This window comes from Rhinolophus sinicus, chromosome 2, assembly GCF_057876585.1.
Source record: "Rhinolophus sinicus isolate RSI-liver-muscle chromosome 2, RSI-T2T, whole genome shotgun sequence".
Lineage (NCBI taxonomy): Eukaryota > Metazoa > Chordata > Mammalia > Chiroptera > Rhinolophidae > Rhinolophus > Rhinolophus sinicus.
This window is the reverse complement of record NC_142502.1, coordinates 153,093,653-153,119,893: the sequence shown is the minus strand read 5'-3', so window position 1 is coordinate 153,119,893 and position 26,241 is coordinate 153,093,653. Positions and strand designations below refer to the sequence as shown.

Below are 26,241 nucleotides of genomic sequence, written 5' to 3'. Positions count from 1 at the left end.
TTGGGAACGCAAGCTATAGAATTAAATTTAAACAAATTCTGAAAATATGTATAAAGCTGTTAAAATTTGAGACACAGAGTCTATTTTTCTAATATCTTTAAACATTCAACTTTAATAGACTCTAGAACACATGACTTACTTAGAAAGCAGTCATTACAAACTTCCTGTATTACAGTTTGGGGAATTTAGCCTTGCCATCCTTCATCCCTTAAAACAAAACAAACAAACAAAAACAAAAAACCCCACACCAAAAACAATGTAAGGATTATTTCCTTTCCCATCCATGAGGTAAGGAGTTTGTCATTCTGATGAGCGATGGCCCCAGAAATCTAAAATTTTATAGCTCTACCTGGTGATGGTAAGTATAGTATGCTGGGAAGAAGAATCTGAATTTCCATGATCAATGAAATGTAAAGGTTCATGGAGTATTATAATACAGAGTATTAAATTCAACCTCAGTTTAAATTAACTGAATGCTAAAAATGTTTACTTTGATTAAGTGTTGGAAGCATGCCAAGGCAACTCTGAGCCTTGGCTTTTTCATTAATAAAACGGGAATAACATTGCCTCAATAGCGCTTTTGTATATATTAGATAATGTATATCAAGCATCTGGTATGAAGACGGCTACAGAGCAGTGTCCAATCACCATTAATTCTCTTCCCATCCCGTCTCCTCAGTGTCAGAATCTCCCATTTAGTCTTATTTACTGAACCCATCACTCAGCAGTGTGCTGGTACATGCGCAACTCGCTCCGGAAGGGGAAGAAGCCTGGTTTATAGCACTGCTTTGTAGCACTGATTTCTGCAGTGTAAATACCCCACATAGCTGATCTCTAGTTATAAGCATGATGTCAACTGAATACAGAGTTAGAAAGAGATGTGCAGTAGCACATGATTGCTCTCTGTCCCATTATTCTATTTTATTTTTCCACAACACTTTAACCTTTTGAAATTATATTGTTTAACTGTTTAGTTATTTTTTTTGTCTGTTTTCTCTGACAGAAATATAAGCACCACAAAGGCAGGGAACTTGTCCGTCCTGTTCTCTATTGTGTCCTCAGCAAATTCAAAGTCAAAGTAATTGAAAAGATTCCCCAAATTAAGGAAACTGAAAAGTATTAAAAAAAAAAAAAAAGAAGAAGACTAATTCAAGCAAAACACTCATACCCCCAAGTGTAGTAACACTGCTCCTTTTGTTTGGAAAAGGAAGCAAGATTAACCATGACCAGTAAATTACCAAATGCTGAAGCCCAGCTCAGACAATAAAATGGGCTGGGCACAAGCATTTCCATACAGAGGACAACATTTATAGATGTCCAGCTAGAACACCATACTTATGCAACTCAAGGCGGGCAATCTCATCATTCTTAATAAGGCACAGCCAGTTATTTTATGGTTGCAGAAAGGGAAAACAAATAACAACTATGAACAAGTCATGTCTTACCATTATTTTATGTTTTATTAACCCAGCTTACAGGCCCAGCCGCCCATGCCTTGAATTTACTTTACCTGCACGAATTAAGATCCGCAAACATTCTATAGAGTTGTGATAAGCTGCTTCGTGAATTGGCATCCATCCCCTGTTATCAGCAACATCAGTGCTACGTCCCTTTTTGAGCAATTTTCTTAAGACTTTCACATTGCCTTCCCTGGCGGCAAGTCCAACTGTGGAGCATGTGTCAGAGTAAGCCTCTGTAAAATCCATTCTTTTGACCAGTCTACAAAGCAAGGGAGAAAGAAAACACTATAGTCAATACAACACTGATCTCCTAGAGATTAGCAGATCGAAGTGGACCTGTCTAGCATCTCTCACGCCGACTGCTGAGGAAGAGCCCAAAAAGGAGAAAGCAACCTGTCATGCCGCGGCCTCTGCTAGAGTCTAACCCAGGAAGTCTCTCTGGGGAATCTGTATTCCTTAAAGATATTCTCATTAAAGATATGGAGGGAGTTTTAAGTGTTCTACCATTTCTTCTCCGGAAAAGTTGTCTAAGCAGCTCCTTCCTGCAGGCTTCTGCCCAAACTCATACCCCACCAAAATGCACTCGCTGGAACTCTGATGAAAGAGCTAAACACCTCCAAGTTAACCCCAAATGCATCCTCTGTTATGCAGGGATGGCCATTTAATGCTCAGCCTCAAGAATTAATTTATAGCCCCCTATAGGAAAAAGCTGAACCCAAAAAGGCTACAAAAGGAGTAAAGGGCATTTATTGAAAAAAAAACAAAAAACAAGGTAAGTAGTAATTCTAGTTTTCCTGCCCTGCTAGTCCTTTCCAGAGGGGATAAACACAGGTTCTCTTTCCTTGATGGAACAGTCCCACTGACTGAATATACTGAAATGAATAAAGAGAATCAGAAAAAGCAATTTGATGAGTCCAGCTTTCCTACACCAGCCCAGAAACTTCTTCACAGCATTATTGTCGTCCTCCTCATCATCTCCCTTCAAATTCATTTCAAGTTGCCCTGGAATCGATGTCTAGTATAGCTCTCAGTATATGACTCTCACAAAGACAATTTTCTGTTAGTCACACAATGAGTCAGGTTGCGCTAAGATTCACGATTCTCAGGGATAGTTAGTTATCTCCCAAGGGGTAGTCCCTCTCAGTAACATTCTTATCCCACCCTTCCTCTTAGTTTTTCTAATGATATTAGGAGGTAATTCAAGAAATACCAACAACATGTCTAGTCCAATATAAGTGGAAAACTTTCTACAACCCCATTCTAAATAATTTATCCAGAAACGGAAGGTTTGAAGGAAGATGTTAAAAGAAAACACACAGCATTTCCAATAGTAAATTTGAACTTATCCATGGTCACATGTAAATATGAACTGTAACTGCAGAAGTTTATTCTTTAGTGAGCCAAGCAGCTAAGATTAGCTATGTATTACAACTGGTCCATTACTAGGAAAGTGGAGATAGTTATTACAGAATATTTAAGTATTCAGTTAACAGTTATTTACTGAGCACCAACTAGATCACAAATGTGCAGGCTATAAAGATGATATAGACACAGATTCTATCTCAAGTTATACATAGTCTCAGAAATGATAAATGCATGTCATTCAAAATAAAAAGCAGAAAACGCCGTAAGAAAAGCACAAATAGCCACAGGTAGTCAAAGAAGGGAGAAACTACTTTAACTTGGTGAGGTATATGAGCTGGGCCTTAAAAGACAGGGAGGATTTGACAATGAGACAATGGGCAGAAGGAAAGATATATCCAAAATTATAGAAATGAACAAGCAAAGGTGAGTAAGGAATACTGAATACAGGAAACAATTGTTTCACTTGGTAAGGATTATACAAACAAAGAACAGTGGGAAATGAGGTTATGAAGGTAACTGAAGGCCGAATTGCAGACAATCTTGAATGTTAAGCTATGCTTTTTTGAACCACCCTAACTTCTAGCCCAGGCCATTACATCCAAGTTTCACCAAAAAAGAAAAAGAAAAAAAAAGAAAGAAAGAAGAAGAAAAGAAAGAAAAAGAACAAATCACAAATTTTAGGGCAATTTATAAGCATATTTATCTATTACAAGAAAACATTTTTTTTCTATGTAGAAAAAACGAAAAAGAATACAACTCCAAAAACATCAAAAATAGCATTCAAGTAAACATAGGTATGAATCTTTTTCCAAATTTTACTGGCTTTTCTTGGTTACAATGTTAATGGACTCAGACTAACAGGCAATAATCTTGAAAAAAATATTAGAACTGGGTTATACTTTGAGCTTCTTATGGGAAGGAGAAGCCAAAAGAAATGCACTACAATAACAGGATCGTTCCCTTCAACCCTTAATACCAACAAGTTAACATGATGTAACTGTTTATAAGATCTCCTTTTATTTAAAAAACAAAAACAAAAACACTTCTTATGTTCCAGACTAACAGAGAATACAAACAACCAAATGGGATGTATAAACCTCAACTGGATTCTGATTTGGTGAAAAAATATCATCTACAAAAAGCAATTTTGAGGGCCGGCCCGGTGGCTCAGGCGATTAGAGCTCCATGCTCCTAACTCTGAAGGCTGCTGGTTCGATTCCCACATGGGCCAGTGGCCTCTCAACCACAAGGCAGCCGGTTCAATTCCTCGAGTCCCGCAAGGGATGGTGGGCTCCGCCCCCTGCAACTAAGATTGAACACGGCACCTTGAGCTGAGCTGCCGCTGAGCTCCTGGATGGCTCAGTTGGTTGGAATGCGCCCTCTCAAACCACAAGGTTGCCGGTTTCGACTCCCACAAGGGATGTGTGCCCCCTGCAACTAGCAAGGGCAACTGGACCTGGAGCTGAGCTGCGCCCTCCACAACTAAGACTGAAAGGACAACAACTTGAAGCTCAACGGCACCCTCCACAACTAAGATTGAAAGGACAACAACTTGACTTGGAAAAAAGTCCTGGAAGTACACACTGTTCCCCAATAAAGTCCTGTTCCCCTTCCCCAATTAAAAATAAAAAAAGCAATTTTGAGATAATTAAAGAAATTTGAATATGGAATAGATATTTCATGATGTAATTATTGCTAATTTTCATAGATGTAACAATGGCAATGTGGTTATTAGGAGACTATCCTTATTCTTAAAAGTATTTAGCAGTGGAAATCATAACCATGCAAGTTAACACAAATATTTTAGATTAAAAAGTACATACAGAGAAAAATAAGTAAAGCAACTGTGGCAAATTGTTAATTATTGGATCCACATGGAGGCTGCATGAATGATCACTATACTTTTTTTCCCCCTAACTTTTCTGTATATTTGAAATCTTTCAAAAAAGTTGCGGGTGGAAGCAAACTGACCATCCCAGGCAGTTGTGCAACCACAACTTGGAGAAAATATGGAAAGATTCAGTTATTCTTAAACTAAGTTTTTCTTTGTAAGAACAAGACAAACAATTGAGAAACAGAAACTCATAGACACAGACAATAGTTTAGTGGTTACCAGAGGGTAAGGGGGGTGGGGGGTGGGAGATGAGGGTAAGGGGATCAAATATATGGTGATGGAAGGAGAACTGACTCTGGGGTGGTGAACACACAATGGGATTTATAGATGATGTAATACAGAATTGTACACCTGAAATCTATGTAATTTTACTAACAATTGTCACCCCAATAAATTTAAAAAATAAAAAAATAAAAAGTTTTTCTTTGTAGCAGTTTCCTGCTGATTTCTTAAGAGCACAAATAACACTCTTTGAACCTGGGTGTTTTAGCATTCTTTTATAAAGCTAAAGACCATGAAATACGGTGTTTCCCTGAAAATAAGACCTAGCTGGACCATCAGCTCTAATGCATCTTTTGGAGCAAAAATTAATATAAGACCCGGTATTATATTATATTATATTATATTATATTAATTATATTTATATTATACCTAATCTTATGTTCTATTAAAATAAGACCAGGTCTTATATTAATTTTTGCTCCAAAAGACGCATTAGGGTTGATGGTCCAGCTGATGGTCCGTCCGGCTAGATCTTATTTTCCCGGAAACATGGTAGTAAGAAATCTGCTCAAAAAAGGACAATCATTTGTTCAGACTTTTGTTTTCACGTACAGAAACGTAGCGGTGATAATCCAAGCGAGTTTCCTAAACAGTATTTTGGAACAGTACGGTAGCTCTAATCTAACAGATCTTAACATTTTTAGGATCCTTGACCTATTGGAAAATTTCATGAAAGCTGTAGTTTCTCCCCAAAAGAATGCACACAGACCCCAAATTGTGTACACAATTTCAGGTTCCCACATAGCTTATAAACCCTGTACATGAGCCAAGACCTTTTTACCTACTCTTTTCTGAGTGAGCTGCTGAGAATTCTAAAGACAATAAGGTCCTTTTGCGGATAAAATTTAAAGACGTAAGCAAATTTCGCTGAAATAATAGTAGCTCTCACAAGCATAAAACTTGTGTAATAAACTTTTTGCCTTTATTAAAAAGACAGACGAATCCTTAAATTGTAAATAACGTCAAATACGGGTTACAGAGCACCTGCGCGCTCCTCTGGCTACTATTATTTGGGGAAAAAATTCCGTTTTCAAAGCAGAACGAAATGCCTATGCCAACTGCTGTACCCGTATATCCCTCTTCGGTATCTATACCACACCTGCAGTGACTCCTTCCGTTTTTTTTCTCCTTACCTCCCCCGTTCGAAAAAGGCAGACAGTTCAATTCAACCTCAGAACCATAAACCTCCAAAAAGGGGTTGTGGGTATTGGAGTCCTCTGCACACGCGCACCAGAGGTAGGTTAGGGTGATTTACAAAGGCTTCAGAAGAATCCATTGCTGAGCATATAAAAGGTCAATGCTTCTTGATACCCTAAACAAGGAAATAAAATAATAACGTTCACAGAGATAAGAGGCGGAACACGCACCTCGAACTGCAAGTTCCAGTGTGCTTTGCGCTGCTGACCGGGCAGTTAAGTACAGCTATCGCGCCTGCGCCGGCGCAACCGGTAACTTGTGTCTTGCAAGCCGCAGGTCCGGCCTGCACCTCCGAGACCACCGAGGAGGAGAAAGATGTGGGTTTTCGGTTACGGATCCCTGATCTGGAAAGTGGACTTCCCCTATCAGGACAAGCTGGTCGGATACATCACAGGCTACAGCAGGCGCTTCTGGCAAGGCAGCACAGACCACCGCGGAGTCCCCGGCAAGGTGAGCCGCTAAGCCAACACCCCACACTTAGGAGTCCCCGGAGCGCTGCTCCCCCAATTGTTAGCCCATCTCCGCGGGACCCACACCGCATAGCTTTCGAGTGCCGAGCATGTGGGTTAGAGACTTACTTCTGTTAATCTTCCTCGGCCACCTGCCTCCCACCTCTCCCAAACCTAGGGCACTGCTTCCGAAGCCACTTCAGAAGCTGGTGGTTAGTTTCTTAAGGAGGCAAGAAGCATGGGCACATGCACACAAGCTCGCACAAGGCTGACGTCCTGGCAGCGGTCCCCATGTCTTGGCAACCTCTGCCCCACCCCCACCCCACCCCAAAAAAAAAACCGCGGGAAAATCAATCTTGGAGTCATCACGGAGTTGAAATACTACAACCAACTTGCAAATACAGCTTTCAGCAATTAAATGTGTTGGCATTTCTGCATTCTGGCAGACTTGCATTGGTTTGAGTTTAAACGTGTATGCTGTTTCTGGGGTTTCTTTATATCTTTCCAAAGGTTATATTTTAGGACATCTACGGTCACCTAAGAATTAACAAAATTGCTTCGGGTTATTTAAGGAGCTTACTTCGATCAATTTGGTTGTCAAGTGCTAGCGGAGTTAAATGAGTTTTCCGTTTGTTATTTGACTAACACAGTACCCATTACTATATCCAGCATTACTTTAATGTTTCTTTCTCAATGATTCTCTAATTTACAAATGTGAAATGTAAGTTCTTTGATCCATTTTTCAGTAATGCAAAGATATTTCATCTCAATATATTTGTGCAGAGAATTAGTAGCAGCTCACTGCTTATGTACAATCAGCCGTGTATTGGCTGTAAAACAAGTCCATACGGAAAACTTAGTTTTGGGTAACTAACAATTAGATAACTTCAATACTTGTTTTAGGAGGGTTAACCCTACTAACTTTTCTAAGAGTACAAAATTTTGTATTGCTTACATATCCTCTAAAATACTCTGAAAGTTGTATGAGCTTGATTACTGTTTTTTAAAAAGATTAACATTGGTCCAAAAGCACAATATCTAAAATGCTAAAACTCACATGTAGAAACAGATTGGGGTTCATTCCAAAGAAATACCTGCAGCTGTGGAAAGGCTGTAGTGTGTACCTGCTCATAAAAGAGACATAGGATTAAATTTACAAGAACCTGAGTTAGAAGCCATTCTACCTCAACTGAAGTTGGTGAACTGAGAATTTGGCTTTAAGATAGGTGACTTGAAAACAGGGGAGTGACTTAGAGCAAATGCACGTTTACAGGCCAACAGAAACTTCATGGCCAAAATATCTCCAAGAATGTTATAAAACAATATTTAAGACTTTAAAGAACTAAGTTAAATAAAATGTCTTTTGAGTTGTCAGATATGAACACTTACAATTGCCATTCTGAATAGAAAATCCTTAGCCCATGCTCTAATTTTAAAAACCAAGTATTAAATACTTTATGGATATGGCATATTTTACTGCTCTAGTCTCAACCAAAATGTATGTTTGTTACATAGCATATTGAGATAAGTAAACTGTCAGAACAGACTGGTAAATTGTCAAGTCAATACAACAGTTCACAATTCTTTAAAAGAAGAGAGCTACCGGTATAAAAGCCAGTATCTCTCTTTTTACTTAAATTTACTAAATTGTAAGGCAGAAACGTTAGGTGGGAAAAATGCAATACCTAATAGTTTTATACCTACTTTTATTTAAAGAATTTATCATAGCAAATTAAATGAAAATCTACTAAACATTTTCTAAGTATACTGCTCTGTTAAAAAAAACTGAAAGAACATTATTTTACTTCACATTTTTTATTGTAATGGATCACCAACTTTATATAAATATTAACTGTCTGACAAACAAGAATACAGAAGCCTACAGAAATATCCAGCAAATTAGAAGCATGACGTTGATGCTATATAGGACTATCCTTTTTACAGCAACTTATGCTCCAAGTAAGTTAGTCGTCATTACGTATGAAATGTGATATTACTAAACAAATGTTAGATTTATTTCTACATACTGCAATGTGACATTTATGGGAAAAATACCAAACCTACTTGCTTTTATTATGCTTTCTTTTTGGCTTCATTAAACTTTCATTTCTTCATAAGTTTAATCAAGCATCTTATTTATATACAACAGACTGGCAATTTCTCTCCAAATTGAGGATTTATTTAAATGTGAAAATTTTTTCACATCAGAGAAAATATAAATTTCAAAACAAGGCAACATTTTAACACCGGAAATAATCATGAACTTTTACTAAATCCCTAACTTTTCTAGATCAGAAACATTACTCATTTATTATTGAATGAAAGCACCCATCATAACTCATTTTGCACAACAATTCCATTCAGCTTGAAAGACTCCATCAGTTTCAATCCCCCCAAAAAGCATTTAAGTGCATTTGCAAATTTACATTGTTCCTCAGTAACATGTATTTATATTTTAGGGACAAAGAGCTTAAGTTTTAGAAAATGTATCAGTAGTGCCAACAACAGTCCATCTGTTTCATCCACAAGCAGTCACAAGGATCCATTTATTTTCCCATAAAATGACTCCCTATATAACACTGTTTTCTGTTTCAACTGCCACCATCTAAGTCCAAGACTTTACTACCCCTGCTGAGCACCCTACATGTAAGTGGGAGACACCTTTACAAACAACAATACCTGGTAAGTGCTATAAAGGAAATGAATAAAAGGAACCATGAGCTTTTAGGAAGAGCTGCTGCTCCTTCTCTACTGCTGCTGCGGGCATCTGGGGAGTCACCCAAGCCTTTATGGAGAGGCTGGAGGATATCACAAGGATATCACATGAAAGGGCAGTCTACACTGGGCACTGGTGTAGCCAAAATATGAAAGTTTGTAAAAGTTATAAATAATTCAGTACAGCTTGCAGGGAAAAGTAAGAAATAAGGTTTGTAGTTAAGTCATGCTAAGGAATTTTTATTTTATCCTGTAGAATACAACCCTGAAAAATTCAAAGACAGGAGTGGACCACTTTTTGCCCCCCAAAATCATTCCAGGGCCTAGTAGACAACAGGCTAGAGGGAAGCAAAACTAGAAGCAGGCAGTGAGATCCCTAAGGAAGCAATTGAAGGATGAAGAACCAGATTCAGAAGATAATCAGAAGAGAGCTACCAAGAATTGGTGACTTGGCTGAATGTAAGGGGAGACATTCATTGAAAGGTGCACTACACAACTTGCCACCTGGACCACTAACATTTCTTATTCAGAATCTACCTCCATCACACTCTAACTTGCACACTAATACTTTACCACAATGATCTTCCCCAAATACTTCTTTCATCATGCCAGTCACCTGCTACTGACATGCTAGAGTAGCTCCTTATTTCCTATTTCTCCCAAATTTCAGCAGCTTATTTTCCACTGTCCCCTAATTTCAACTCCACTCTTTGGCTTTTCAAATCCGACTCTATCCTATTTCTCCAGTTATCTTTCTGTATCATCTTCCCTACATGGGGGACCCTCTATTACAGTCAGACACTTAACGTGGTCTAATACTGCCTCTATGCGCTCCTCAATCATAAGTCACAGTGTCCTTTTGCCAGGATTTTATCTTCCTTTCTCTCCACTCAAGACTCAGAATTCTTACTGCACTTAATACCATACATCTTAGCCCTTAAATATTCTCTACCTAAATTTCACATGTTAAGTTCATATTACAATGTCATCTCTTGGAAGCAAGAATCAAGGTTTTATCTTCTCTACAACACAGAGTAGGTATTCAATAAATAGTTCCTAATTCACTTTTAAATTGAAAGTAATATGGCAATACCTACATGACCTACACCAATATATGTATCCTTATTATAGCATTATCTTAAGTAGAAAACAAGTCAAATCTAAATGTCCAACAATACAGGAATGTTTCAATTATAGTTCACTGATGACAGAGTTATTACACAAATATTAAAATGTATGAGAAGACTAACAGGAAAATAAGAAACAAAATCCAAAATCTCATATATTCCATGATTACGAATCATCTATACAAGTAAACAAGGACTAGAAGGAAATAGGAACAAAGATGACACAAATGTATGAATGATTTAGGCTCACTAGTGCCAGACAATGGGCATCGAGTAAGTAAAATTGTGGTTTACAACTCAGCATTCTCACTAATGATGCTCAGCAGATACATACATAACCTTGGGCACCAGGTAGGAATTTTTTTTTTTTTAAAGCAAATTCTCAGACAACTCCAGACTTACAGAAATAGAAACTCTATTTCTGTAATAGAGTTTGACCTAGCAATGTGTGTTTATCAAGCCCTCCAAGTAATTTTGACCTACACTAAGTGTAGGAAAGAACCCTGGAATGCCATGTTTGATTTCCTAATAAAACTAAAATTTAACCTTTCTTATTTTCCTAAGGGGAAAAAAAATGACAAGAACTTTTATTTATAACTGCTTCTTCCTTTTGCCTTTCACTTTAGATGGGTCTTAGTCATAGGTGTGTTTTTTAATAATATCCATTTTAAGTCAACATAATATATACCTAATATATAGAAATTGAAGGGAATGGCTTAGAAATGTTTGGATAAAGTAGATTCTTTTACTTAATTCACTTTAAAATAAAAAATAAGTGCTTTTCAAAAAAGTGTTTAGTATGAATAAATGAAGTTAAAATATTGCATGTCAACAATAAGTTGCTAATGCTCAGTTAGTTGATGAACTTCAATTCAGAAAAAAAAAAAACAACTGTTGTTTTTTTTCTTTCTTTCTTTCTTTTTTACTCTTTTTAAAACAGCCTGGAAGAGTTGTGACTCTTGTTGAAGATCCTGGGGTATGGTATAAATATTTTTTTGTATAGTCTTTAATCAGATAACCTGTTGAGATGTTTCTCAGTTTTAATAATAAATGAAATTATATTGTCATTACAGACAATTTGAACTACACTAGGTCTAGAGTTCCTCTCTGTATTTGTTTCTGTATTATGTTTCTTTTCATCTGTTGGAAAAAGTTGGAATGCAGAATGCAAGGTAGACAACAAAAGAAAACCAAATGGCATGTAGTCTCACTTTTTTTCCTTAATGAATTTGTTAACTGAGAATTTTGTGCTCCCTTGGACATTAATGAAACAGCCCAACTACCACTAAGAATCAAATGGAACCCGTAAAGCTCCCCACACATTTGCTAGGAGTCTAATATTTTCAGCAAAAATTCCAGTCAGGAATTATCACTTTCTTAGTGCCTAAATTTATGAATAGCACAAAGGTTTTTTGGTTTTTTTTTCTTAATAATTTTTTTCTTTTCTTTTTCAATTACTACTCCACCATCTTGACTGGAACTCCACAACAGGTTTTTAAACAGGTTTGGAGCACTAGAAAACTTTTATTTGCCCAGTCGTCCTGTTCCTTAAATATTTTCAATCATTTTATTGAGGTATGGCTTCAGAGTTTTACATGGTGATGTTAAAGATTTAACTTTGGAAAGGACTTTGATATACAAAAATCAGCAGTTAGCAATAGCGGATGAATAATGGTAAAATTATGAAATGCTTTCATAATTTACATTAGTAAAAGCATCTATAAAAATGGCTTCAAACTGGTAACTACTAATAACTAAACGAGTAACTAATAACTCTTAAAGTTAATAAAGGCACTTTGTTTCTACAGAATGTTAATTCATCCAAGAAGATGCTTAGTAACCTCAATAAAGTTTAATAATTAAAGTTAATAAAAGTTGTCAAGAAACTAGAAAATCTTTATTACAAACTGTAAATTTGCTTATATCACAGATATCAATACTAAAAACAATCTTTGCAGCTAAAGTACATTTTTTAATGACACTTTGTTCACAGGCTCTCTTGACAAAAGAGGCTGCCATGTAGTAGTCTGTATGGAGTAATTTACAAAGGATAGTTGAAAGTTTAGGCAGTTGAAGAAATGAACAAATTAAAAGAACCTGCTATATGGGCTTAGCTAATTGATTACTTTATTACAGAGCTTTTAAAATACAGAATACTTTCTGCAAAAAAAGGAACACCTAATATGTAAAAAGATAAGTGATGTTCAGCTCCTACCTGAAGGGGTTTGGGACGTCAAAATCCTCCCAGCCAGCACCCCAACACTCATATCCAGACAGCCTCTGAGGTAGGCTCCAGGGTGGCTCAACACTCCTTCAAGCAGTTTGGAAACTACTGCTGTATACCATCAGTGAAATACTTATGGATTTAAAGGTTTAGAACTATATTTTTAAAGGTCAAATGAAGACCTGGTATTTTTTTTACTTCAACCCCATTAGTTAAAAGACGTAACTTTCAAAAATTTAAACACAGATAAATATCCTGGTGTACAAGGAAATAATTTATTAAGATTGAAGAATTTAAAATGCTGATTTCCTTTATTGTTTAGTATGTACCTCTTCAATGCACTAAGTGCATTGATTTCTAAGAATATACAAGATATTTTCTTAGATCACAATATATCTTCACCTATTTTAGCCTTGTAAATACTAAATCTTTTCATTTTTCAACAGGGTTGTGTATGGGGTGTTGCTTACAGACTGCCAGTAGGAAAGGAAGAAGAAGTAAAAGCATACCTTGACTTTAGAGAAAAAGGAGGCTACAGGACCACAACAGTCATTTTTTATCCGAAAGATCCCACAACAAAACCATTCAGTGTGTTGCTATATATTGGAACATGTGATAATCCTAATTATCTTGGTCCTGCACCTCTGGAAGACATCGCTGAACAAATTTTTAATGCAGCTGGTCCAAGTGGAAGAAATACAGAGTATCTTTTTGAACTTGCAAATTCTATTAGGAACCTTGTGCCAGAAGATGCAGACGAGCATCTTTTCTCTTTGGAAAAATTAGTAAAGGACCGTTTAGAAGGAAAACAGAACATCAATTGCTTATAAAGACCTAATGATTGACTTTTCCAAACAAACAGAACTTTAATCTTTAGAAAATAGTTTTTGCACAATTGCAATATGATTTAGAAAGATCTTATTTATGTTTAATGTAGTCAAGATATCAAAATTTATAGTTTAATTGAAAGTGTCCTGAAACACATCATATTTGAAATATTGGGGTATAGGTGAAGAAAAAAAATTCAAGTTTTAATAATAATAATGATTTCCTAACTATATGATATTTAACACTTGCTCATGAGAAGTGAGTTCTTAGAAAAACACAATTAAGGATGCAGTTCAGAGCTTGTTTTTATCAGAGTAAAAATAATTCTGTTATTTCATATCACAGTACTGTTGTAAAGTTGTAGGAGAATTAAACCAAAAGTCCAGTAAATATAATAAGATTATACCTTCATTATTGTAAGAATGTACAATTCTTATACAAAATTCTGTAACCATGGTTTAAAATATACACGCTTAAAATAATGGGTAATTAGAAATATACAGTAACATAGATAAGATTTCAGCCTTGATTGTAAACTTTCTTGTTAAGGTATTAAATGAGACCCTTTCCAATTTAAGCCAAAAAAAAAAAGCAGTTTTAATATAAAAATGTCCTTGTAATTATAATGTACTGTACCTCTCCTTTGAGTAAATGTGTTAATTAACCACATGGAAGAAATTCAGCTGAAAAAGCACAAATTACATAATACAAATCACATCCACTAACAGTGTAGTCTGTCATTCACTTTGTATTAATCTTATACTGAAATTTTTCTTTAAAAAATAAAGATGGGCTTTCTAATATTACAAATTAAACATATATAATGAAAGTTTTGTGTTTGAAATAGCTTTTAGAATTGTAAATTTTTACAGTAAGAAGTGGCATTACCTGATCATTTCCTACACAGCTTTTTTTTCCTGCTTCTACCTTGTGACATAAACAAAGATATCCATTAAATGGTGTTGATAATGCTACTCAAGTAGGAAATATACATGTACATTATCAATTCATATAGAATAAGCCTTGGCTCAACCTAATCAGATTATTTCTGATTATAGGTGATTTCTTTCTCAATAGGATATATACTCTCTCTACAAATCTTTCAACATGAAAAGAATTTCAGTATCACATTAAATCTAATATGAAACTTAAAAATTCCTCTAACCCAGGCATGCCTAATAATTCAGAATAAAATAAAGCTTTCCTACATAGCTGCAACAGTAGTCCCTTTCATGGTTTTCTATTTATTAACACCTTACTTGGTAATTTACTCAGCTATATAGCTTTTTTAATATTTTCCAACATTTTCAATTAGTTTTCCAGACAGCATTTCACTTACCCTGTACAACAGGAAAGATACAAACATGCATTAATGAATATCTCATAAGGATATGCCAGACACTTCACATATGAAAGCATTTTCTGGATAACACCTCTGAGCTTGTTTCCATAGTAACTTGTACACAGTTACACATCAAATAAATAGCAGAAATCCAGGTTTCTCTGACTCCTAAGCATAAGATCTTTCTACAATATGTTTAAAAACCCTCTTCAACGTAACCATCTTCACTGTCCTGCATCTTTTCTTTAGGAGGTAACACAATTTATGTTTTGTATAATGAAACAGTATGTAACTTGTTACCTAAAGATGTTTAATTTTGATAGATATACGAGGTCTGACAATTAAGTTCAAGAACTTGTTACAAGGATGTTGCTAACCTTTTTTGTTATCAGAGGGATTATTCATTATGAATTTGTACCAACTGGACTAATAACCCAGTTTACTATTTGGAAGTGCTGACAGGCTGCGTGAAACATTTAGACAACCTGAAGTTTTCACCAACAATACATGGCTCTTGCATCACGACAATGCACCATCTCACACGGCACAGTCTGTGAGGATTTTTAGCCAGTAAACAAATTACTATATTGGAAACCCCTCCCTTCTCACCTGATCTGGCCCCCAATGACTTCTTTCTTTACCTGAAGATATAGGAAATATTGAAAGGAAGACATTTTGGTGACATTCAGGATATCAGGGATAATACGACAACAGATCTGATGGCCATTCCAGAAAAAGAATTTCAAAATTGCTTTGAAGGGTGGACTAGGCGCTGGCAGCAGTGCATACCTTCCCAAGGAGAGTACTTCAAAGATGACCATAGTAATATTCAGCAATGAGAAATGTAGCACTTTTTCTAGGATGAGTTCACGAACTTAATTGTCAGACTTCATATATAGGTTCCCACAAATATAATGAGCTTATCTAAGAATCACATGCTATAGCTCACAATCACATAGGTGAATTCAAAGAGCTAACCTTCTATTTTACAAACAAACCTGAATCCAAAGACGTTTATGATTCCCCATTGATTCTTCTACCATTTAATATGTATATAACTATGTTTCTAGACCAACTGTTAAGTCTCTCTATAGCCCTTGGAATTCACTTCCAAAACATTTTCTCTCATTCTGCCCTAATCACACACACACAAAACTCAGACTCTCATTCCTCAGAGTACAAATAGTTAGGTGTTAAGTTTTAGGAATTTAAGAAAAGTATGAGTGTAAACCCCACACGGAGAAAAGACACTTTTAATATAAATCTGTAATGGAGTGGATTTTTAAAAATAGGTCTTTCTACTCCTATTTGAGGCCTCTATTATACTTCTTTTTCTCACTCCCAAACAACACATCCACTCTTCAATCTACCAAGACCTGTAAATAAGTACCATTTTATAGATACCACCTACATACATAAAAAGTTTATCATGTAGGGGAACAAAGGTTGTTTTGATATCAACTCTGAATATTTAAAAACATGAATGTGACCCATTTTTTTAAGGCTGATTTTAAAAGTTTGACCACTGTCTACAGATATGCATCTCATCTTAAATAGCAAAAATACACTTTTCATTTTCTACTAATGAAGTACCTGAAATGTGTATTATTTCACACCTTGAAGGTGGCATTTAATTTTAACATATGTAAAGTATTACATAGTACCTGATAAAATAGTCAATAAATATTCTCTAATATTACTTTACATTGTGTATTCAGAGTACCAGGAGTTCAGTCTCACTGACATTCACAATGATGACAATCATGCCTATAGTTTAAGAACCATATTTGGTCTATTAGATATTTTTCAAATATTAATATTTTATATATTTCTCTTCTTCATAGACACATATCATTTTTAAATTATAACTTTGGAGCAATTGTAAATATCAACGTAAGCATCATACTCCTGTAATTTACTACTCTTTTTTTTTTTTCCCAAGTCAAGTTGTTGTCCTTTCAATCTTAGTTGTGGAGGGTGCCGTTCAGCTTCAAGTTGTTGTTCTTTCAGTCTTAGTTGAGGGTACAGCTCAGCTCCAGGTCCAGTTGCCGTTTCTAGTTGCAGGGGGCACAGCCCACCATCCCTTGCGGGAATCAAACCGGCAACCTTGTGATTGAGAGGACGTGCTCCAACCAACTGAGCCGGGAGCTCAGCAGCAGCTCAGCTCAAGGTGCCGGGTTCAATCTTAGTTGCAGGGGGCGCTGCCCACCATCCCTTGCGGGACTCGCGGAGTTGAACTGGCAACCTTGTGGTTGAGAGCCCACTGGCCCATGTGGGAATCGAACTGGTAGCCTTCGGAGTTAGGAGCATGGAGCTCTAACCGCCTGAGCCACCAGGCCAGCCCTGTAATTTACTACTCTTGATTCTTTCAGTCAGTTATGTGATAATTGTGCTTAAAGTGGCCTCTCAACACATCATGTTAAAAATCTACATATGAAATGTTCCAGTTATACCTATCTTTATTCAGCAAAATACTTGACTATATTTTCTATGAATTTATTTAGCTTTTAACAATCTATTTTAATGCATTTCTAAAGCCTTAAAATAAACTCACCCTCAGCATACATTAAAAATTCAAAGATTAGGGGCTGTCCGGTAGCTCAGGCAGTTAGAGCTCCATGCTCCTAACTCCGAAGGCTACCAGTTCGATTCCCACATGGGCCAGTGGGCTCTCAACCACAAGGTTGCCAGTTCAATTCCTCGAGTCCCGCAAGGGATGGTGGGCTCCGCCCCCTGCAACTAAGATTGAACCCGGCACCTTGAGCTGAGCTGCCACTGAGCTCCCAGATGGCTCAGTTGGTTGGAGTGCGTCCTCTCAATCACAAGGTTGCCAGTTTGATTCCCACAAGGGATGGTGGGCTGTGCCCCCTGCAACTAGAAATGGCAACTGGACCTGGAGCTGAGCTGCACCCTCCACAAGAAAGACTGAAAGGACAACAACTTGACTTGGAAAACAAAAGGCCTGGAAGTACACACTGTTCCCCAATAAAGTCCTGTTCCCCTTCCCCAATAAAAATCTTTAAAAAAAAACACAAATTCAAAGATTAGTGGAATGATTTTTTTAATCCTGTAGCTACTCTTCAGAGAATTTTAACTCCTCCAGAGACAACTACTAAAATTATTCTTCTGTATGTCAAATTTGTATGATGAGAATAGCTTTATTGAGTTTCACGCCTTTTTCATTCTTTCATTTTACCTTTCTAAAATATATAGTTCACTACTAATTTCTTGGTGGATTTATTTTATTGTACTGAACCTCCTTGTCATAAGTGGTTTGCCAACACACATATACACATTCTACAACTGGAAAAACCACCACAATCTTACAATTTCTTTTATTCTTCCTGCTTTCCTATCCTCCACAGAATTTTTTTTTTTAACTACAGTGTTCTACTTCCTAATCAATTCATCTTAATTCCCCTCCAATTTAACTTTACTCTGCTATACTCCACCTAATCACTATACTCTCAAATCTCCAATTACCCCTTCTTGATTCAACCCAAAGATCTCGGTTTTCTTTATTCTTTACTGATGCCAGACACTAAGTGACTATTATCTCATATCACTAAGGCCAAAAGCAAGAACAATTTCATTGTATTTACATCTACATCTTAGACTGTTTATCAGATACACAAACTCATCAAATCCTAGGCTTCAATTACCATCTCTATTTGGCAAACTTCTAGACTACTTTCTCTAACTCTTTACAACTTTGTGTGTCTTATATGTAACGCATGTACATAAACACCTGAAATTTAGTATACTAAAAACAATTCATCTCCTTTCCCACCTAGAAAAATTTTGTCCCACATTACCTCCCCGCATACAATTACACAATGTTGAACAATGATTAGAACAGAAAACACAACAGATGTAAGATACTCATGAATTTACAAGCTTTTGGAGAAAATGAATGCTATTTTATAATATGTACAAAATGTGTGCCTTGCTTATATTAAATTTTCCTTTTATTTTGCAAAAAACTTTATATAACATTTCTTAATGAAGATAGCAGGGAAACCTTGAAGCAGATTTGTGATATGGCTTAAAAGGTTACATGATGGTTAAGACCTATCTTTCTAATATGAACTGGAAGATCTCAGCTAAAATAAGAACCTTATAGCAAGAGCCAGTTCATTACAACTCCTTGCTCCAATCTCTTTTCTTCTTTCCAGTATATTTTCTTCTTTCTAGTACATTCTCTACTCTGCACTCAGAATTATCTTTCTATGAAACTAATCCTGTCAGTAATCAAAAATGCCTCCCACAGCACACAAAGTCAAGCTCAAATTCTTTAATCTGGTATTCAACTATTTACAATCTGGTGTCGGCATGTTTGTCACATTTCAGTGAGCCACACCCTCCGCCTTGTTCCATTTACACCATCCTCTTCATCCATTAAGACCCAGCAAAAATAAGGGAGTAATGATACGTGGTAAGCAATGACTCGGCACAAAGACTACCAAGATGAAAAAGAAAGGTTCCAGCTATAAAGAACCACTTTTGGTGGAGAGACAGACACACAAGCAAACAAATCAACGTTACTTAACAGAAAGGCTGACATAAAATGCAAGCAGAATACAAATAGGCAAATTATTAATTCAAACTAGCAAAATCAGAGAAAGCTTCAAGCAAAAAATAAACAGTTGTTCATGGATCAAAGAATAATAGTTAACACGTACCATGTTACCCGAAAATACGACCTAGCCGGACCATCAGCTCTAATGCGTCTTTTGGAGCAAAAATTAATATAAGACCCGGTCTTATTTTAATATAAGACCGGGTCTTATATAAGATCGGGTTTTATATAATAATATAATATAATATAATATAATATAATATAATATAATATAATATAATATAATATAAATACCGGGTCTTATATTAATTTTTGTTCCAAAAGACCCATTAGAGCTGATGGTCCAGCTAGGTCTTATTTTTGGAGAAACACGTTAGCACTTACTATATATGCCAAAATCTACATATATAGAAAGAAATTATATTTCTTTCTCTACAGTTCCAATTATATCTCTTGCTTTTATAACGAATTATGCTTGCATAATTGTAATATCGTAAACAGTTTATAAGTTTTCAATATTTAAGAACCAATCTTTAAACAAAGCACAGAAGACCAAATAAAGTCACAGAATGTAGATGTTATTAATATAAACATATAGTAGTAAATTGCAGCAGTGAAAATGCTGGTAAGAAAAGCTGACCCCTATTACATACTTACTATATACAAGGCACTATGCTAAAACGCCTTACATGGGATGGCAGCACTGAGCAGTAGCCAAAAAAACAGATTCAGAAACCAGACTGCTTGGGATTTGATATCCAGTTCCACTGCTTACCAGTTTCATGACCTTGGGCAAGTTGTCGTATTTTGTTAATACATTTATCTCATTTTAAGAATTCTGAAATTGAGATGAGTCTTACATTAGAGAGCATGTCATAAGTTTGGCAGCGGTTACTTTCTTTTCTTAGTACAAAAAATAATAGTGAGCCTTAAATCAAAGGCAAAGGGATATTGTTATAGTTTAAAAGAGACTTTAAGACACCAAATGTAAGGAATGAACCTTGATTGGATCCTGAATGGAAAAAACGGTACGTAAGTAAATGGTGAGAGTTGAAATCACTGTTCTTGTTCTAAGATGTGTAGTAGTCCACATTTTAGGTTCCATAGGAATCTCCTTTTCCTAGCCACTGACATTTTTCAAGGTCCAGGCCAGCTGTCTTGAAGAATGTGCCATGTTTTGGATCTGTTTGATTATTTTCTTATTATTAGACCCAGGTTGGCAAGAATACTACATAGGTATTGTTGTATACATAGGTGTTGTTATAGACATGGAGTTTAAAATTATTCTTATAGAAAATTCTTAATAGAAACATAAAGATATAAAGCATGGGATTTTAAAAAGAAACATTTGAGCTTGGTTTGAAATCAAATTTCCACTCTCTTTTCTTTTTCCTTGTGCCTAAGAAATAAGTACAATGTTCACATTTGCACCTGTATTCTGGCATTCTGTCACCTGTATACATGTTATATTTTAACCAAAAATGTCTGACGGTCAAAAGCTTTTCTTTCCCTTTATTTTTCCCAAAATATGTATCCCAGTCCTCTTAAGTCTTTTCCTTATTTCCAACCAGTGAATTCTATTTAAAGGAGGAATTGGGGGGAGAGGGAGGACCAGTATTGGAAATTAAGAGAAAAGGGCAGTTACTGTCTTACGAAGCATCTGGAGTGATTAGTACCAACATCAGACTGCATACCAGCTGTTAAGTTAAGCAAATGTCTTTATTTTTATTGATCTTGCCCTTTATATCTCTAAATGAAAAACAATAAAGAGACCTGGTGTAACTTTTAACTCAAAGTCCTACTATTTGGTTCTCATTTCTGACTCATAAAAATTTCAACTGGAAAAAAATTTACAGTTGTATACAACCATATATTATAACACAGCATACGTATATAAGTTTGTGTTGTGTGTGTGTGTGTGTGTGTGTGTGTGTGTGTGAGAGAGAGAGAGAGAGAGAGAGAGAGAGAGAGAGAGAGAGAGAGAAAGAATTATATTAGAACATGGTATTAACCTCTGTGTCTCAGTTTCCTCATCAGTAACATGGGTAAAACAAAGCCTACCTTTTTGGGTTATTATGAGGAATAAATCAAATAAGTTTATATCTATAAAGTACTTAAAATAGTGCCTGGACATAGTATCTGTTACATGAATAGAATACATAATAAATCTGAATTTTCACCATAGTTCTTACATCTTACATTTGTTATTTTCTCCGTTAAAGATAAGAAAACTGAGCTTTAGATAGGTTAAGCAACATGCCCAAGGTCACACATGTAGTAGGTGTAGAGCTGGGATCAGAACTTAACCAGCCTAACTTCTGAGCCCCTGCTCCTATCCACGTCACTATTCAGTTGTACAGACTTTGCATATAATTATTTATTCAGCCATTGCCTTATTATTGGAAAACCAGATATCCAGGGTTTTTTGCCACTACAGATAAATGCCACAATAAATATCTTTGTACATACATCCTCATATATCAGGGCTTTTGTTTTTAAAGGAAAAAATCCAAATGTAAAGTCACTTGGCCAAAATGTTTGTATATTTTTAATAGAAATTACTAATTTAAAAAAGTTTATTATAGCAGGTGTATCTTTCCTTTTACAATATCTGGATTTCCTGTCTTACTAAAAAATGTCATCTCTACTCCACTTGTGCAAATATTCTTCTAATTTCTTCATATATCTATCTTTAACTCATTTACAATTTACTTTTTGTGTATTTTATGATGAGGGAATTTAGTTGTTTTTCTTATAGATGGATAGCAAATTATACTAGCAGTACTTATTAAGACATCGTTTTCCACCATGGTAAAATGTCACCCTTGTCACATATTAAATATGTCATTCCCAAGCTCCCTTCCTGTACTCACACCAAATTACTTTTGATCTCTATATGTCTTCGGCTCATGCTCTTTCATCCACTTAGGAAAGGCCTTTCTCAGCTCTGTAAGTCAATACCTCACCATCTGCCAAAGCCCTATACAAGTGCCATTTCTACCCTTCCTTCCTCTCGTCCCTTGCTAGAGGTATTCACCCCCTCCTTTGAATGTCTGCAATACTTTATTTGTACAGTATCTGCCTAACAACACTTCTTACGTTTAATAAATTAGTTATGTACAAGTCTTATTTCGCTTTCTAGATGGTAATGTATTGGTGGACTTGATCGCTAGCTAACTCATTTTTATAGCATCCTTAGTACTAATGACTATGCCTCCAATCCATATTTGAGTAACTGCACAACTTTTTTGATACCTCCCCAGATCTGTAGTTCTGCAGCTAATTAAAAAGTGCTGCATTAAGACTAACTCCTTCGCATGCAGCAAAGGATAGCTTTGCCAAATAAGGGGAATTTTTCTGGAAACTATGAATCAGAAAGTTAAAATAAATGAAAATTAAAACTGCATATTCTCTATCATATTTATAGGAGAAAAAGTCAAGAGACTATTAAATGAAATAACATTGACTGTTTTTTCAAAATAACAATTTCTAGGCTATAGCGGAGTTAATACAGATTGAGGGCACTCTTCTACATATTTACATCCAAAATCCTCCACAATGATAACTGATGTGCATAATAATGACAGTGCAAGGTAAGATTAAGTGACTTATAAATTATCAAAGACATAATGCAAACAGGACCAACTGTATTACAGCAAAGTAGGTATTCACTACATTGCAAAAATTTGGGTGCTAGAAAGGTTCCTTACTTGCCCGTAAACAGCTTCCCATTTAGTAACCTAATGCCTAAAAATTTATCATTAATATTCGTGCCTTTCATGTAAGAGTCTAAACCAATGGTTCTCAACCATGGACCATTTTGCCTGACAAGGGAAAGGGCATTTGGAAATGTCTGCAGATATTTTTGGTTGTCACAACTGGTGGGGAGAGGGGGCTACAAGCATCCAATGGACACAATCCAGGGATACTACCAAACATCCCATAGTGCACAAGACAACCCCTCACAATAAAGGAGCATCTGGCTCAAAATGTCAGTAGAGCCAAAGCTGAGAAACTCTAGTCTATACTCTGCTAAAGTGCAAAAACATTTGTTTTTAATTTAAGGTATACACCTTAGCAAGCCCTGCACTTCAATCCAATCCAGTCAAGCCTTTTTTCCCTCTATTCCTCCTCCATGCTGCCAAATCCAATGGTCACTTATTTAAATCCTCATCTTATACAACTCCTCAGCAGCATTTATTTGCCTTAGCTAGCTGGTCACTCCCTCCTCCTTGAAACACTTCTTTCTCTAGACTTCCTTGATACCTCAGTTTCTTGATTTTCTTTCTGCTGTCCCAGTCTGTTTGGTTAATTCTTCAGTGCTGTTCAATATCTAATGTTGCAAGGACCCTTTTCTTCCCTTTGTTATCCTCATTTTTTTCCCTAGATGATCTCAGCCAGAACCATTTCTCAGTGGGGGCATCCATTCCAAGACCCCCAGTGGATTCCTTGAAACCATGGATAGTACTGAACTATATATACTGTTTTTTCCTACATATACATATCTATGGTAAAGTTTAATGTATAAGTTAGGCACAGTAAGAGATAAAAAACAATAATTAATAATAAAATAGGACAATTATAACAATATACTGTAATAAAAGCTATGTGAATGTGGTCTCAAAATAATTAGGTTGGTGCAAAATTGAGGTTTAAAAGGTTAAAAACAATTGCAAAAACCGCAATTACTTTTGCACCAACCTAATATCTTACTGTACTATACTCACAATGTGGATACTTTGGACAAAGAGATTATTCACATCCTACGCAGGATAAAGCCAAATGGCATATGATTTCATCACACTACTCAGAATGGCATGCAATTGGAAACTTATTAATAGTTATTTATGAAAATTCCCATTTAGTGTTTTCAGACCGCAGATGACCACTGGTAACTAGAACCTCAAAAACGAAACTGAGGATAAAGGGGGACTTTTTTCCTTCATGACTTCAGGACATTCCTATCTTATTGACCAAGATTATTCAATTATTTCCCCTAACTTTTCTTCTACTGTTTTCTTTTTTCATTGTTCTTCATTTAAATATTTAATCCATTTGGAATTATTAATCTTTGTATCCTTGAGAAACGGGTCACCTCAGATAATTCCAATGCAAAAAGTCTACAATCTCAAGAAATTCTGACCTATTGAATAAAGCTCAAACACTTCAGCAGGGCATATGCAACCCGCCCTGAACTAACCACCTCTGTTCCTCTGCAGCATCAATCTCCTGCAGGTAATTCCCTCCCACCCTGCCCTTTGACTACACCAAAAAGCCCTAATGGACCATGGTGGATTATGCCTGAAATGCACTTCCCCACCTGCCCACCTGATGACCTCCTATAAATCCTTAAAACACACTTTCTAATGTCACCTCTCCTGGGAAGCCTTTCCTGTCCAACCCCAGAGTTGCTCACTTCCTTCTTTATTATCTCCATTCGTACATCCCTCTATTGTATAATTCATAATACCTGCCCCATAATACATACAAAGTAATTGGACTAGTGCCTAGCGCAGAGTAAATGCTAAAGAAATGTTAATTACTATTATTATTACAATAGGTTGCAATTACTTGCTTGTGTAACCTCTCTTGCTAGACCACGAGACACAGACGATAGAGACACATTTATCTGCCATTTTACTAATCCCAGTGGTCTAGCACGTATTAAAATTAATAACAAGGGCAAAATACATTAATGAACAATTCTGGAACAAAGTAATTTTCTTCGATACTGTGGATTTATATTTTTAAAAAAGGAACTTTTTAAGATGACGAATAGAAAGCTCCTCCTACATTTTGGTTTGGTTCAAATTCGCGCCGGGGGCGGGGGGAGGGCTGTCTTTAGCATATCCAGAAAGAAGATTTAGCTTTTCTCACCTTCAGAAAGACAACGATAGGTGCTCTGTGGCTAACACTGTATAACCCATTATGTTAGACGTTAAAACAATGGTATTTTTTAAAGAGTGGGAGGGGACTCCAAAACTTTTTGTCTTATTTTGAATGCCGTCAGCCGTGTCTTAACCTCACGCGACTCATAACCTCACACTCATCTGGCCCTGAACCTCACATAAGGAAACTTAGGAGCTTCTTTGAGAAAACAACAATTCAACTCTGGGGATGAAGGAGATGCCCCGCGTGGGGTCAAAATGTAGGGACCGTGATGTCTAGCTGCCCTCCACCACGAGGAGAGGCTCCGTCCGTGACAACCTCAGACAATTAAAGCATTCTCATACTAGGACAGGTTTCCTCCTGTTGGGGATCCCCATGCCCAGGGCTGCACAGACTGAGCAAACTGCCCTGCGTTAGTCCGTAGCTGCTAAGAACTGAGCTAACCGCCGCCCACAACCCAAGAGGCGGAGAAACTTCAAGCCGGAGAGATGAGGCGTTCAGATGCTACAGGCGGAGAAAAGGAAAACGAAAAGCAGCGACAGGGTAAATCAGTCAGAAACACCGCCACTTCTCAATGATCGGTGCTTCGAATTTTCTCGTCTCAAGACCAGCACCTGCAGCCACTCACACTTTTCTTCCCGCTCCAGTGCGGGTCAAACGGCTGCCCACTCGCTAGACAGCCGCACGGGTGGCAGGAGGGAGCGGCCGCCACCTCCGGGACTCACCCGCTCCTTGTGCCCCCACTTCTCTGCGGAAAAGACAGGTCCGAGGCCGGGTCTTCGGGCGTCCCCGCTCGGAAGGCCGCTACGTTCGATTCCCCCGCGAAATCGCGGTTGTAGGAGACCAGCCAGTGTCCCGGCTTCCGTAGGCGGACGGCCCGGCGGCCCCGG

General features: G+C 36.7%; 2 protein-coding genes across 4 annotated transcripts in view; one reads left to right on the top strand and one right to left on the bottom strand.

Moving 5' to 3' along the window:
- ASB3 (ankyrin repeat and SOCS box containing 3) overlaps positions 1–26,239 on the bottom strand; it is a 92,339-nt gene extending 66,100 nt beyond the window's left edge. Inside the window, exons 1-3 of one of the 3 annotated variants that reach the window (XM_019719447.3) lie at positions 26,077–26,208; positions 6,135–6,313; positions 1,511–1,719 (exon numbers count right to left, since the gene is read on the bottom strand). In XM_019719447.3, the coding sequence (XP_019575006.2) occupies positions 1,511–1,706 (196 nt within the window). In that variant the 5' untranslated portion in view covers positions 1,707–1,719; positions 6,135–6,313; positions 26,077–26,208. Of the gene's footprint in view, positions 1–1,510; positions 1,720–6,134; positions 6,314–25,979; positions 25,999–26,076 lie in introns of those variants that run through there. The other 2 variants (XM_019719439.3, XM_074331985.2) reach the window with 2 other exon arrangements.
- On the top strand, positions 6,421–14,356 carry CHAC2 (ChaC glutathione specific gamma-glutamylcyclotransferase 2). Its single transcript, XM_019719470.3, has 3 exons — positions 6,421–6,648; positions 11,430–11,465; positions 13,160–14,356. Exons 1-3 carry the CDS (start codon positions 6,514–6,516, stop codon positions 13,541–13,543), a joined length of 555 nt encoding a protein of 184 aa, XP_019575029.1. The 5' UTR covers positions 6,421–6,513; the 3' UTR covers positions 13,544–14,356.
- Positions 26,240–26,241: the final 2 nt, after the last annotated feature.

What these genes read in the sequence shown, in the direction of transcription:
- CHAC2 (XM_019719470.3), top strand. Translation starts at nt 6,514, where the DNA reads ATGTGGGTTTTCGGTTACGGATCCCTGATCTGGAAAGTGGACTTCCCC. An exon ending in ACCGCGGAGTCCCCGGCAAG is followed by an intron (nt 6,649 to 11,429) that starts GTGAGCCGCTAA and finishes TTTTTAAAACAG; the next exon opens with CCTGGAAGAGTTGTGACTCT. An exon ending in CTCTTGTTGAAGATCCTGGG is followed by an intron (nt 11,466 to 13,159) that starts GTATGGTATAAA and finishes ATTTTTCAACAG; the next exon opens with GGTTGTGTATGGGGTGTTGC.